The following is a 15,493-nucleotide window of genomic DNA, read 5'->3' as shown; positions in this document are numbered from 1 at the left end:
CGGGCCGCGTGGCGACGGAGGGGGTTTATGTTCACAGGCTGAGCTCCGGGCTGGAGCTGGAGCTCCGGGGGTGGGGTGGGGGTTGCGTTGCAGGGGTCTGCTGGGCCCTGGGGGGGTAGGGGCGAGGGTCTGTGTGATCGTAAGCTCCTTGAGAGCAGGGTAGGCTCAGATCCATCCCATCTTTATTTGCTGTCCAGTGTCCATCACGATGGCGGCCCCAGCCCAGGGGAAGGATGCTGCCCCGCAGGGCAGGCTGTCTGGAGTGACAACTCCATGCTGGGGCTGATCCTGGCCTCCTGGACCTACCCTTTCACATCCCCCCCACCCCCCACCCCGGCCTCAGGTTCCCCGGGCAGGAGGGAGATGCAAGCTCCCACCTCTTCTGGCGGCCCCGAGGATGAAAGGAGCCCTCACGTGGGACACGGCTTTGTAAACCATGTAGTGTGGCGCCCGTGGGCATTCTGTTATGATGGTGCCCGTCTTGTGCCAGCTGTCCTCTCCGTGATGGCCTCACCTCCTTGGTGACGGGAAGCAGGTTTCATGTGATGCTGCCTCCAGGACCCAGTGGGGTGGAGGGCCCGATGCTGGGGCTGCCTCTGCGCCCGTTTAAGAAGTGAGCTCACCATGCAGCCGCCGGACTGATGGTGGAGTGGGTGCCCCCGTGAGCAAGCCGGTGCCGGGGGGGCTAGGGAGGGGGTTGGTGGTGGGAGCACGGGCCAGAGCCTCTGCTGAAGCAGGTTGTTCACATCGTAATGCCTGACATTTGTGGATGTCTTTTGCTTCTCAAAGAGTGTCCTCCCCTGCCACCTTGTCCCAGTGCCTCATGCCATGACCAGCACTGGGACGCCACCTTTCTCTGGTGACAGTGGCATTTTTAAAAGCCACTTTATTGGCGTATGATTGACATACCTCATACAGAACACAGGCAAGGTCAGGGAGCCGTGGGCACACACACACACACACACACAAATATGTGCAACACTCATGCATACGCACAAACACATGCACACACACAAATGGGCACACATGCTCATACAAACTCGTGCACACTCATGTACAAACATGCATACACACACAAACATGCATACACAAACGTGCACACATGCACACTCATGTCCACACACTCATGTCCACACAAACATGCATACACAAATGTGCTCATGTGCACACACTCATATATGCACACTCATGCACACCCAAACACACTCACGTACACACACGCACACACATAAACTCATGCATGCATTCATGTACACACAAACACGCACACACACACTCATGTACACACACAGAGGAAAAAACAGGTGAGCCAGTGGAAGAGCCAGAAGCTGTGTTCAGAGCATGACAGACGGACAGGGGCTGAGACAAAGTGTTGGAGGGGAGGGGTGGGTGGTGGTGGGTTGAGGCCGCTCCCGGAGGGGGCACAAGTAACCTAGACCTCGGGGAGGAGAGGAGTCAGCCCTGGGAGCGGGGAGGACGGTTCTCTGGGTGGAGGGAGCATCCCGGCTCGTTCGTATAAGCTGCAGAGGAAAGCCTAGCGCGGTGTAGCCCACGACAGGGGGATGGCGCTGGGAGGGAAGGAGCGTCCTAGCTGCTCTGGAAAAGTTCGGATTTGATTCTAAGTGGATGGGGCGCGACGGACGTGGGAATGGAGAGGTCCAGCAGAAGTTGGCGGGACGGCCCTGGACGCTGGGGGGGACTGACCGTAGGGATCAGTGGTCAGCGCGGGAAACCAGTCTGGAGGCCCCGTGTGGCTGGTGAGCCCTCTTGGGCCTGGGCTGACTCTCGCTTGGCAGGGCCAGGGTGGCCACGGAGTAGACACGTGGGGAGTGGGAAGGCTGCTGTCACGAGTGTTCTGTGGAAGACCTCTCCTCCCGTCCCTGAAGCTCCAGCCTGATGTCGTTGCGTTAGGTGGCCCCTCTCACCCAGGGTGCCCCATCCGTGCCCCTGGCTCTCCCTCTCCAGGGCAGAGCCACCTCCTGGTTGTCCAGGGCCAGTCATGCCCATGGGCCCCAGTGGGGGGCAGGTTCTCAGGAGGCGGCGTTGGAGTCCAGCAGACCTAGGTCCCCATCTGGACTCTGCCACCAGGCCGTACATGTGACCTGGTCAATCACTTCCTCCCTGAGTGTCGGTCTCATGGTCTATAAAGTGCAAATCACGGTTCTCACCGAGCTTTTTGTGAAAACGAGAACCCGGGAACCCTGTCCCTGTGCCCTGTCCCTGCTGTCGGGGTTCCTGGAAGGCGGGAGTGCTCAGAAGGATGGGCTCGCGCACGGAGAACTCTCTGGGAGGGAAGGCAGTTTCCCCGCTCACTCGCGCCCCCCTGTCATTCGTCCTTCCAACCCGTGCTTGCCGAGCGCTGCGTGCGGGCAGTGGCTGGGAGCCAGGGAGCCCGCGGCACACGAGACAGGCTGGGCCCTGCTGCCCCGAGCTTCCACTCTAGAAGCATCAGGCAGACGGCAAACAAGGAAATAGACCGAGCCATTCTAGATTGTGGTGAAGGCCAGGCGGGAAATGAGATGTGGTCCTTAGACTGTTTTCTGAGAGAGGGCGCCATCGTAGCCAGGGTGGTCAGGAGGGACTTCTTGGAGGTGGTGGCGGGTGAGGGGGCCCTGACCCACATGAAGGAGACATTGCAGGTGTGGTTTAGCAGATGCTCGTGAGCACAGCGGTGTCCAGATGTGAGTCCGGGGTCTGGGCTCAGGTCTGAGCACCTGCACGTCTCACAGGTCCCCTGGGGCCTCAGTGTCCAGCTGGCCTGGGAATCTGGAGGTAGATGACCACCTGGGCCTCAGAGTGGGTCTCAAAGGAAGCAGGAGAGAGTCACCCTCTTGAGCATCATCATCAGAGTCAGGCGTAGAGTGGCATGGCTGTGGCATCTCATTTCCTGGCTCTAGAAGCACCTCTAGACCTCTAGGTCGAGGCAGCCAGACCTGGACCGTGCTCAGCATCACAAGATGTCTTGAAACCCTTTCTCATCTCCTGTTTCACTCGATCCTCACAGTGACCTCAGGACAAAGACATTTTTATGCCCCTGTCTCATAGGTGAAGAAATCGAGGCTTACAGTTGGGGGAATTTGCACAAGGCTGCTCAGCCAGTGCGTGTGCAAGCCAGGAGTCAAGTCTTAGGTTTCCTGACTCGCTGCCTGGGACCCATGGCCCTGACCATGGAGCGAGGCTGGGTTTCATCTCGGCTGGGCAGGTGCGGGGCTGGGGGCGGCCCCCTGGGCTGGCAGGGCTGCTCACCCCCCGCTTGGTCCTCGGGCTCTGACCAGCCCCACCCACCTCCTTCCTCCTGCTGTAGGGGAGGAGAACCAGCCGGGCTGGCTGTGTCCGGATGAGGACAAGAAGAGCAAAGCCCCGTTCTGGTGCCCCATCCTGGCCTGCTGCATCCCCGCCTTCTCCTCCCGAGGCCTCAGCCTGCAGGTGAGTGGAATGGATCTTGCTGAGCCCACCACGAAGGTGTTCCCAGGTTGTTCCCAGGTTGTGCCCGCAGGAGAAGAGGGCCAGGCTGCAGTCTCCGCTTCTGCACCTCTTACCCATGGAGTTGGCCAGGACTTTTTGGCTCTCTAGGAGTCCGCTTCCCCACCCAAATATGCAAACTACGGGGATAGATGCCCTTTGTCGGTCAAGTGAATGGAAAATTCTGTGATTTTTGAGCTAATGAATCACAGTGATCTCATCAGCTGATGGCATGACTCCAGCGCAGAAGAGAGGCTGGAATACGCCCGGGGCGGCGGGGGGGGGGGGGGGCTGCCAGACTGCAGCCCCGTGGCCGCCACGCCTCCGTCTGTCGGCCGCCTACTATGTCTTCCCACGGCTTTGCCTCCACCCTCTTGTTTTGATATTTAGAAGAACCCCATGAATAGATGTCTCTAGATCCTGTTTCCCAGGTTAGGAAACTAAGGCTCAGACAGGTGACGTGATTTTCTAAAAACACAGCCAATAGTGAGGGTCTGGGAGTTGGCACCGTGTGCCTCACCACTAGGACGCTCCCTCCACCGTCATCTGTCCCTGATGTCCTGGCCCAGCTCCCCCCTCCCTCTGGAGTCCCTAGGAGAGGAGCTCGTGTGAGCTCTGGTGGGGGCTGGCGGGGAGGAGGTGCAGGCTGGGGACCTAGATACGTAAACCCTAAGGGACACGCTGATCGGGCTGCAGTGTAAAGTACGTACACTTGAGAAGTCAGTTCATTCATTGGTTTGTCTGTCCTGCCTACAATTTTTAAGCACCTACTACGCGCCAGGCCCTGTGCTGGACACTGGGTGTATGGTGGTGACCAAATCATACGAGGTCCCCACCTTCTATGGCTTTCACTCTGGAGAGAGACAGCAGTCGTCCCGCAAACAGAAGGAAACTCAGAAGAGCCATGTGGGTCACATATAGAAAATAACGCAGCTGGGATACGTGGCTGGGGCTATGTGGTTAGGGGGCTGAGAGGGCCTCCTGGAGGAGGTGATAGACCTGAGGGGCTTGAAGGCTCCGATCCCCTGAGGGCCCAGGGGAAGAACATCCCACACAGGCAGAGCAGCGCAGAGGCAGGAGCAGTCTGGGAAGCCGCAGCCCCGTGAGCTGGGAGGAGAGGCTGGGGGTCAGGTCCGAGGTGGGTGCGCTGGGCCATGCCCCAGGCTGGTCGCGGTTGGGTTTCCGTCTCAGGGCAATGACACCCCAAGGATGGCTCCACACAGGGGACCAGCACCGTCTGGTGTGTAAGATCATCAGGTCCTTCGGGCTGTGTGCCGAGGCAGGACTTGGTGCAGGTGGAGGCAGGGCCGGGCGAGGGCGAGAGGGGCACTCACCTAGTCCTAATGGCCAGGATGAGTGAAATTTTAATGCAATACTTACAAAACTTACAAAACCACAGCAAACCGTGGCTGCTTTTTTGGGATAAGTAACGGGTTGGGATTAGGGGCAGAGCCGTGCGATGCAGGGTCCATTTCTCTGTTTATTTAAAATCTTACTAATTATTCATCATGGATTTTTTTTTTGCCTTAATTTTTATTGCCAAAAATCGTGTTACAATATTCCTTTTGCTGTTGGAGTGTTTTGGCACCACTGTGCTCCCTGTCGTCCCGGTCCTAGAGGAGGGTACAGGGGCAGGGGACACGGGGGGGACACATTTGGGGAGCGTGCCGGGGTAGGGCCGGCCACGGCCACATGGATGAGAGTTCAGGTGGGGGCTGGGGGGCGGGAAGGACACACCCAGGTCTTGGGCTTGTGCCCCTGGAAGTGTCAGGGTGGTGGAATGTTCCCCGGGCCGCAGCCTGATTTAGGGGCGTGCTGAGGGAGACGGGTCAGGTTCCCAGCACTGCTCGGGGGACAGCGGCCGGGGTGGCAGCCTCACCCGTCAGTGGCAAGCCCTTTCAGGAGGCGTCCATGCCAGGCTCCGTTCTAGGCACTTCACCACCGTTAACCTTGGGCCTCCGGTGCCCTCAGAGGCGGGGCTTGCCCATAGGGGTGGGAGGGTTTTCTTGACTCCGTGCCCATCCCCCTTTTTTCTGCCTCTCACTAGGGTGTCAGGTCCCCCATCAAACGTTTCTGGCAGGGGGGCCAGACGCTGTTCATTTCTGTAGGGCTCAGGGAAGCCAGCCTTTGTAGGTCTTCAGACCTTATTGGTGGGTTAATGGGGAGGCCTGCTGAGTCTTGCGAGCTCCGGCCCAGCATGAGGTGGGGGGTTCTCATGGGCATCAGGGCGGGCGGGGGGAGGCCGGGGCAGTGGAGTCCTTGGAGCGGGGATTTTTCTGGACTCAACCTGCCTGTGGCTCACCTGGCCCTAGGACATCCCGTGGAGAAGGCTGACCCGGGGTGACCTCTGTCTCCCCCGACGGCCTTCGACTGCTCCAGAATATAGGCCCCAAGAAGTCACAGACAAGAGACTGCCTCCAGGGCCTCCCTGAAAGAAGCCGCCCAGCTGGGGAGCCGCCCTCCGTCTCACACCTGGGGGGCGGCACCTGAGCAGCTCCTCACGCGGAGCTCTCAAGGCCGGGGGATGTCTAGGCCCCTTGGGGGTCCCCCCTGCCATCTCCTGAGCAGCCCCCTATGTGAGCGAAGAGAGCCCTGAGTCAGTGTCCTGGAGCAGTGAGCCTGTGGGGCTCCTGAGGGACGTACCAGGGCCTGCCTTTCCCACTTGCTGGGTCCCAAGACACCACTTCTGCTCCGCCTGCACCTGCCTCCCACCCCACACCAGGCAGACATGCCCCCTCAACTCTGTGCGGGCGGCCAGATGAGTTAGGGCCCCGGAGCACCGGGGCCTGGTCCAGCCGCTGTGGGAACAGATGTGAGCGTGTTGGCCACTGTCCGGGCCTGCCTCCCGGCCCGCCACCTCTCCCCTGGCCCTGTCCCAGGGGCCCGGGACTTGGGCTCTGCAGCTGGCCTTAGGGAGCCCGTGACTAAGTCTGCCGTCCAAGAAAGGCTCGCTGGCCCCAGCCGCTCCCAGTGTAGACAAGGTCAGTGCTGTCCTGCCAGCCAGACCTGGGCATGTGTTGGGTTCTCTCCCTCAAAGGAGCAGGGATGTGGGGGCTGAAGGAAGGAGCGTTTCTCTTCTCTGTGCTGATGGGTGGCTGGAGCCCGGGCTGGACCACACCACCACCTTCCTCGAGAGGACATCAGCAGGGTGCACCCATCCCTGGGCTTGCGCTATAGCTCGTGAAGTGATTCACACTAAGCACTGTGCACACAGAGTGCAAGAGATGGAAGCAAAGCTCGGAGAACGTTTTGGCCTCCAGGAAGACAGGAGAGTCGGTTCCAGAGGATTCCTGAAGTCCCGACTGCCGCAGTGTCACCCCAGCAGCACCCCTGGCGGCACCCATCCAGGCTGGAGACCTATCCCTGGAGGCATGGCAGGAGGGCAAGGGGAGGGCTCAGTGCAAACCTGTCCCCCCGAGTCCAGCCTAGGGGCCTGCTCGGGGACCGGGGCTTGGAGAAAGTGGCGGGGTGCCACCTGCGCCGAGGTGCTCTACGGTGTAGCTCCTTGGGGGTCTGGGGGCTGCAGCCCAGACCTGCGGAGGGTCTGCTCCAGGCTCAGGCCTCAGCGTGCTGCCGAGTGCCTCTGTCCTGGCTGTCCTTAGCCAGAACTGCTGGCTATTTGTGGGGTCCCCTGCCTCCTGGCTCGGCCACCGCCCACCCCTCCTGGCATGGTGTTGCTGATGGGACGAGGTAGACAGTAAAGGGGTAGCCACGGGATGTCCTGGGTAAGACGTAGTGGCCGCCAGGTGCCCGGTCCTGTGCCAAGGGCTTATGTCTGCCTCTCCAGTCCCCACGACCATCCTGACGAGGTGTCAGGATCTCCATGACCATGAGGAACTGGCTTGTGGGGTCACCGGCTGGTAGCAGCTGAGCTGGGACTAGAGCCCGGGCTGGCGGCACCCACAGCCACTGTCTCCCCCGAGCCACCGTCCTCTGCACTGCCTGGGGCCCCGGGATTGGGGAGAGTCGGCTTCCTGGCACAGACGGGGCTCCTGGGCCCAAGGAGCCACTTGAGTGTTTGCCGTCACTGTGGACTGGGCTGCCATCCGGGCCCCCTGGAGCTGCCATGGAAACATCTGAGCGGCTGCAGGTGCCCCCTCCCCGTCTGTGAGGACCGGAGCAGGAGTCTGGTGGAAGGGGCTGGGCAGCCTCGGCTGCGTGTGGCCCACCCTGGGGCAGCTTGAGGGGGACCCGGGGGCCCAGGGCGAGGGCAGCCTCCTGCTCTGCGCTCCAGCAGAAGTGGGGGCTGGGAGTGCGGAGGCCGCAGGGCCTGGCCCCTGGTACAATTTAACTGGAGTGGAAAGGGCGCTGGGCTGGGACTTGGGCTCAGAATGCTAACCTGCCGTGTGACCTTGAGCCAGTCGTGTCCCCCTCTCTATCCCCGTGCACCAAACTTCAAATTTGCCAACTCCTAAATGGAGGAACTGGATGAGGTGACCTCTCCGGCTTCCTCATCTTTAGCCATTGGACGCTATTAGGACATCATCCCAGCAGGGCCGGGGCCAGCCAGGGCCTTCGGCACCAGCAGAGGGCAGCACCTGCCCAGCAAAGGTCCTGTGGTGGCTGCATTCCTCCGTGGGGCACCTCCAGCTGTCCCCTCTCAGCCTCCTTCCCCGTCCTACTGGCCAGAGGTTCCAGCAGGGTCCGTGACGGGGCCTGGCCAGCTCCTCGCACTGCTGTCCTGGCCACAGAGGTAGACTGGCGGGGTCTAGCTCAGAGAACGGGCCCCAGAGAACCATCTGGAGTGGGCAGCAGGTGCAGGAAGAGCAAGCAGCCAGTGCTTCTTGATGACAGCGGGTTGCAGATGGAGCCTCTGGCCCCCGTGGGCAGCCTGTACAAGCCACTAAGCCCTCTGGTGCCAGCAGGCTTGTCTCCAGAGCGGTTCCGTTGTTGAGTGGGGTGGAGCTAGCTGTCCAGCACCCCTTCCTTCCTCCGCTGTGCTTCTCTGGAGGAATGCAGGGACATCTAGGAGGGAGGCTGGCACAGGCCAGGCCCTGTTGTCCTCTTCCCGTGGCCTGGGGCAATCATGTGCCCTCTGTGGACCTCATTTCCCCATCTGTAAAATAAGTGGGCGAGGGGTGTTAGTGGTTTTCACCAAATCTTATCTGGATGTTGCTTAGTTTGAAGAATCGGTGGCTGGCCCAGATTCAGGCACCTCCTAGGAGAAGGTTGTAGAAGGGCACTGGTCAATGTGATGCCTAGGAACTGCCTGGAGATCCCATGAAACCTGTCACTATCCTGGTCCCACCCTCAGGGATTCGCATTCGGGGCCTGCATGAGGCCCAGAAATCTGCAGGTTTAACACGCCCACAGGTAGTTCAGACAGAGGTCCTGCTGCCGGATATCGGCATCTTGGACACCTTGATGCTTAGCCCCGTGTGTGCCTTGTGTGTCTCCACAGCTTGGGGCCCTGGTCCACAGTCCTGTCAGCTGTCCCCTGCTGGGCTTCTCAGCGGTCAGCACGTCCCTCCCACAGGGCTACCTCTGGGTAAGTCTCTCCTGAACCCAGCCAGGGATCCCGGCACCAGGAAGGTGGTGCTGGAAAATGCTGCCTGCCTGCTGGTGCCCATTATGTGCACCTTCACCCAGGAAGGTCTTTATGGGAACCTCTGTGCCGGGCTCTGTGCTCAGAGTTGGCAGCCCAGCTTTGCCGGGGACAACAGCAAACCAGGGGATGGAGAAGTGAGCATGACTCTCACAAATGGCCGTGTGCCATGAAGGAAATGAACGGAGCTGTACGGAGTACCTGGGTGGCAGGGTCTTCACCCTGGGAGCCAGGAAGCAGGGTTGGTTATTGCCCAGCTCTTGCAGAGCTCCCAGTCCACCTTTTTCTCCTGGGATTCCTGGCAAAGCCTCTCTTGATTCAAATAGGCACCCTTCGCTCTTTGTGGTGGAGACTGTGCTCATCCCACAGACTCCTTGGGCTCCCACCTCCCCACCCCTCTGGCCACCTTCCAGCCACTGCTTATGCCTGTCTCCAGGTACTCAGGCAGGAAAACTGGCTCACCCTTCAGAGTCCAAACCAAATGTCCTCTCTGAGGGTTGAATTGTTCCTGTTTCCCCAGTATCTAGCATGTGGTATATCTATCCATCAGTCAGTCCGTCAATTGATCCATCCATCCATCCATCCATCCATCCATCCATCCATCCATCCATCCACTTGCCCATAATAATCATCCATCCATCCATCTGTTCACCCATCCATCCATATAGTCATTCATCTACCAATCTACCCACTTATCCATATAATCATTCATCCACCCACCTACCCATCATGCATCCACCCATCCACCCATTCATATAGTCATCTACCTATCCATCCATACACTTGTCCACAATAATCCTCCATCCACCCATCCACTTATCCATATAATCATCCATCTATCCAGCTACTCACCTACTCATCCACCCATGCATGCATGCATTCATCCATCCATCCACCCATCCATATAGTCATCCATCCACCCATCCATATAGTCATCCATCCATCCATCCATCCATCTAGTTATCTATCCATCCATCCATACATACATACATATAGTCATCTACCCACCCATCTATCCACCTGTCCGTAATAATTGTCCATCCGTCCATCCATCCATCCATCCATCCATCCCTATAAGCATCCATTCATCTGTTCATCCATCTACCCACTCTTCTATCTCTTCCATCCATCCATTTATCCATCTGTTCATCTATTCAGCAAGTATAAAGTGCCCACCACTGCCTAGACACAGAGGTAGAGTGATGAACAAAACAGAAGACATTGTAAAGAGGCAGATGTGTGTTCACTATTCGTTTGTTGAAATTTACTCTAAAGTTGGGGAGATAGAGAGCTGACGGGGTATCTGGTCTACCTTAGCTCCTCACTTGATTTCCTTTGGGCCCTGAATCTAACTCATTGCCATGGCAACTGGGAAAGAGTGACCTTCAGTGACAGCGAGATGCTGGGGGGCAGGAGAGGGGCTACTCCTCTGGATGTCTAACCTCAGAGTAGAATTTGGGACAGGTCACCAGGAGGGCAGGGGCTGAGCTCTGTCCCTACGCTGGTAGTGGTGCCTGATGGCCTCTCTGGGTCTCTGTGCAGGTCGGAGGTGGGCAGGAAGGTGCAGGGGGCCAGGTGGAGATCTTCTCCTTGAACCGGCCCTCACCCCGCACGGTCAAGTCCTTCCCGTTGGCGGCCCCTGTGCTCTGCATGGAGTACATTCCCGAGCCGGAGGAGGGGGAGAGTGGAGACGAGAGCCACGTGGCCACTGAGCCCTCGGCCACAGTGCATCCGACCATCTGCCTCGGACTCCAGGATGGCAGGTGAGGGGCCTGGCGAGGAGGCACATCAGAGCTTTATTTCTTTTTATGGCCATGAGGCTGGCATCAGTTTTATGGGGGAAGCGGGGGTTAGTCAGCTGGAAGGCGGCCTGTCTGGGTTCCCACTTGGGTCTTTGTGGTCCTGAAAACCGTTGTCTTAGCATCTCTCCAAACCTCCACCCAGCTCTCCCTGGGCCAGGAGTGGGGAGGGCACCATCCTCCCTGGGAAAGCCCAAGGTCCCTAAGGGTGAACAGCAGCCTGTTCATGTGGCCCGGGGGCCCGGCTAAGGGCATGTGCGGTGGGGGTAGGGGCTCAGGCAGTCACTCAGGTCTCTCCCCACAGCATCCTGGTTTATGGCAGTGTGGACACAGGTACCCAGTGCCTAGCAACCTGTAGAAGCCCGGGCCTGCAGCCTGTGCTCTGCCTGCGGCACAGCCCCTTTCACCTATTTGCCGGCCTGCAGGATGGGACCCTCGCCGCCTACCCTCGGACCAGTGGTAAGGATGGCAGTGCTGGGGTTCAGGGAATCTTGGAGTAGTTGGAGACCCCTGAGCCCCACTGGGGTCCCTGCAGGAATGGGGTGCTCACTACTATACAGACAGCTCACCCCATTGGCAGGAGACTCTATAAGAGCAGGGACCCTGGTGTCACACAGACTCTGGGGTCGAGGTCATGTCATGGTCCCTTTGACAGCTGTGTCCTGTGGTGAGCTTCTTGCACCTGAGTGTCCTCATCTACAGATGGGTGTAATTTCAGTACCCACCGCTCATGGGCCCCAGTGGGTTAAACCACCGACGAAGGCAAAGCCCAGGGCCTGGCACGGTGGGTGCTTACTGGCAGAGCATATGAGCCTCTGTTATGTCATTGAGCCATGAGCCACGGATGGCACGGAGTCCGCTGCTGGAGGGCAGGTCCGGCAGCACTGGGCTGCTGTGCACGGAAACACTCGAGTGCTTGATGTGTGCACGTGCTCGGAATTCTCACCACGACCCGCGAGAATTGCCGAAGCTGAGACCACAGGAGGGGACGCGGCTCGTGCACAGCCACGCAGAGGCCCGATGTCCCTGTCCCCTTGTGGCTTATTCGGCTTCCAGTTCCAAGATGTGTGCTGGGGGAAGGCAGCCCAGTGCACCCAGGGAGGGCTGGGGAGTCTGCAGCTCTGCAGCCCCTAGGCTCCTCCCTCCCCTCCCCTCCTTCCCCCATCCCTCCCTCCCCTCCCTCCAATGAACCTCTAATTGCTGCGTCATCACTGCCTGTTGCAGGGTTATAAACGGATATTTGTACTGAGCTATTTTTTTTTTTTTGCCACTTGGCACTGTGTTGGTGTTTTTAATTAGCTTTTGATAAGGCATTTATAGTTTTTAATTAAAGGGGGAAGAGGTAGGGAAAAAAAAAACCCCCTCGCCGACAGACATGGCATGCGTGGAAATGTAAATATGGGCTCCGATCTTTGGAGATTTAGACGGGGGTTCCAAAGGGACTCCCACCCTCTGGCTCCCACGGAACCCTGAGAGCCCTGCCTTGCCCCGCTCCGGCCCCCTCCCGCCCCCTCCCGCCCCCCTACTCTGGGCTGCCCTGGACCCTTTGCTTCTTGGTTCCTGACTTGTCAGTTTGGGCACCGGCTGTGGGGAGGTGAGGGGGTGCGTCGGACAATGGGGCCACCGTAACATAGTGCCACCGAGTTTAAATAACAAATGCATCTTCTCCTGTTCTGGAGGCCAGAAGTCCAGGGTCAAGGCGCTGGCAGGGTTGATTCCTTCTGAGGGCCGGAGGGAAGGATCTGTCCCGTGCCTCTCTCCCAGTTCCGGGGCTGCCTTGGCTTGTGGCAGCAGACCCCAGTCTTCACAGGCCGTCTCCGGGGTCCTGTTGGATTCGGGATCCGCCCTACTCCAGGATGACCTCATTCTAACTAATTATATCTCCAACAACCTGACTTCCAAATAAGGTTGCATTCTGAGAGGTACCAGGGGTGAGGACTTGAACCTGTGAATTTTGAGGGAACATAATTAAACCCCTTTATAGGGGTTTTGGGGTCTAACATTGACTTTCGGCCCAGGTACTTTGTCAGAACCAGAAGGGCCACTGGGGACCACTGAGGACTCCACACCCTCATATTCCAGGTGGGAAGGGACTCCCCAAAGTCCCATGAGTGAGCCGAGACCCGAACCTAGGTATCCTCTTTCCAGGGCTGGGACCCTTTCCAGACGTTAGGGGATTTTGGCTTCTGTGGGCAGAGCCGGAGACCATCTGGCCAGGAAGACAAGGCTGAGGTACTCCACCGGCCTTCCTACAAACGTTTGTCCACTAGGTATTTACCGAGCACCTACTATGTGCCGTGGAGACGGTGGCCAGCGAAGCAGATGTGACCCTGGCCTCACAGAGTTATAGTCGGTAGCGGGAGACCAAGTTAGTCAAGTGACGAGCAGGGAGCTTATGATTACGCGCGGTGCTGAGGGTCCTCAGTGGGGAACAGGATGGTCCATGAGAACCTGATGCCCTGGGCATGGGGCAGGCTGGTCGGCAAGGGCTTCCCGAAGGCACAGGATCCTAAGGATCCTTCTCGAAGGCACAGATCCTTTGTCTGAAGAAGCAGAGGCCCCAGGCAAGTGAACAGTTAGGGGAATGGTGTTCTTGCAGAGGGAACAGCATGAGCAAGGCCTGGGGGCCGGGAGGGGCTGGCCTGGTGGGGAGCCCAGAGAGGAGGGCGTTGTGCTCGACAGCAGCCAGAGGGGGCGGCTGCAGGAGGCAAGGACGGAGCAGACGGCTGCATGGTGTGGGTTTGCCTTGGGTTTGTCTCAGTGGACAGGAAGTAGAGGGAAGCGTTGGACGTGGCCAAGGAGAAGAGGCAGGGAGGCTGGCTGGAGGCTGTCCCAGCCAGCTGGGCATGGGAGTCTGGGGTCACTCTTTTTTTCTGGAACCTACCATCTGGGGCTTTGGTTTGGCCTTGGCCGGGGAGGCCTCTGGGAGAGGTCTTGCCTTGCCCACCTCCCCCTCCTTCTGCGGTTTCCTCTGTCGGTTGTCAGGGCAGGAAGGGGGCTCTCAGGACCTGCTGCACAGTGTGGGGTTGGGGGGCCTTCTCCCCATCACCTTTCACTTAGGCTGCACGTGGCTGGGTCTGGAACCAGCATCCTGGCACGTGACAGCCTGGGGTCCACTCTGGACTCATTGAGGCCTCAGGTGCCACTCACATGCCTATGCCCCATGCCAGCCCCAGAGCTCCTGGGCCACCCTCCCCAGCCCTGTGCTAGTAGAACCTGCTCGGGTGCTCCTGGTGGCCTGGGGAGTCCGGGAATCGTGAATATTCCAGGTGAGAACACTTGGGTTCGGGTCTCGGCTCACTCATGGGACTTTGGGGAGTCCCTTCCCACCTGGAATATGAGGGTGTGGAGTCCTCAGTGGTCCCCAGTGGCCCTTCTGGTTCTGACAAAGTACCTGGGCTGAAAGCCAATGTTAGATCCCAAAAAACCCCTATAAAGGGGTTTAATTATGTTCCCTCAAAATTCACAGGTTCAAGTCCTCACCCCCGGTACCTCTCAGAATGTAACTTTATTTGGGAGTTGGGGTGTTGGGGATGTAGTGAGGTAAGAGGCGGTCGCGCCAGAGTAGGGTGGGCCCCTAGCCCAGGGCAGTGGATGTCTTTATAAAAAGGGGAAATTTCTTCACAGACCCTTACGTGGGCTCGGAGCCAGGATTGGATGAAGGACTCGCCAGTGTTTGTAGTCATAGGTTTCCTGTCCTGCGTGGGTTTGGCTGAGACCAAGACGCAGTAAAACTGGCATTCCTGGCCCACGCTTTGGCTCGTTGCAGAAGGAAAGGACCAGAAATATTAAGTAAGATGTGCAGAGCCACCCTGGGAACCTGCCCAAGTCCTGGAGAACTGCCGTGAAACCAGCAGCTGAGAGGTGACAGGACTCTGAGGCCACCAGGCCCCGCGGAGTCCCATCACATCAGAGCTGGAGGCGCCTTGGAGTCCAAGGCCTAGAGCAGTGCAGTCGTGGCGGCCAGCCTGCTGCCCCCAGGAGCCTCTGCTCACCCGCGTTCATTTGTTCATTCATTCATTCATTCAACCGTTCACTAACTCCAATGTACCCAATGCCCAGGAGGCGCGAGCACTGAGCTGGGCCCTGGGACCCAGAGGTGAGCCAGGTGGCGGTCGTCCCTGTCCAGCCCTGTGCCTGAGCAGAGCTCCTGGTGCCCTCCATCGCCACATCTGTCAGCAGGCACAGGGGCATGACCGGGCCTGGGGGCGGGCAGGGGGCCGGGTTCACCTCCTCGAGGAGGCAGATGATGGGATGCATTAGGGATGGACTGAGGAGCCAGGCTGCCTGGGATGGAGGGTCCATGAGCTCGGCCCGTGTTCTCACCTGTGACGCGGGTGTGAAGTCAGCCTCACCTCACAGCGTGGTTGTGAAGGCTGGATGTGAGGAGTCACACAGGTGCCCGATGGAGCTGGGGGTGGGGGGTGGGGGGTGGAGAGACTCGTCGTCATCATCGTCATCGTCATTCCTGTTGTCATAAGGGGGCTCGGGCTGCCCTCTGGGCCTGTCTCAGCCTCGAGGGCTTTCACTCTGTGCCCTTGCTCCTGGCTCGGGCTGGGGGTGCATCCCCGGGGCAGGGAGCAGGGGGGCGGCTGGAGGGGAGGAGCTCCTGCCTCCCGAAGGTGCCTTTGCGGGGTCTTCATCTCCCTCTGGCTGGTGTGAGAGCCGCTGCTGGGCCCAGACGGAT

The 15,493-nt window shown here is 59.0% G+C and overlaps 1 protein-coding gene across 17 annotated transcripts in view; it reads left to right on the top strand.

Moving 5' to 3' along the window:
- The window catches only part of ARHGEF10L (Rho guanine nucleotide exchange factor 10 like), a 159,019-nt gene that overhangs the window by 110,437 nt on the left and 33,089 nt on the right, over window positions 1–15,493 (top strand). For all 17 annotated transcript variants that reach the window (XM_072828126.1, XM_072828120.1, XM_072828125.1 and 14 more), the window contains 4 exons: window positions 3,305–3,426; window positions 8,864–8,950; window positions 10,550–10,770; window positions 11,111–11,265. In XM_072828126.1, the coding sequence (XP_072684227.1) occupies window positions 3,305–3,426; window positions 8,864–8,950; window positions 10,550–10,770; window positions 11,111–11,265 (585 nt within the window). The remainder of the gene's footprint in view (window positions 1–3,304; window positions 3,427–8,863; window positions 8,951–10,549; window positions 10,771–11,110; window positions 11,266–15,493) is intronic.

Source organism: Canis lupus, chromosome 5 (assembly GCF_048164855.1).
Source record: "Canis lupus baileyi chromosome 5, mCanLup2.hap1, whole genome shotgun sequence".
In the NCBI taxonomy this organism is placed as follows: domain Eukaryota; kingdom Metazoa; phylum Chordata; class Mammalia; order Carnivora; family Canidae; genus Canis; species Canis lupus.
This window is presented reverse-complemented; position numbering and strand designations above follow the sequence as displayed.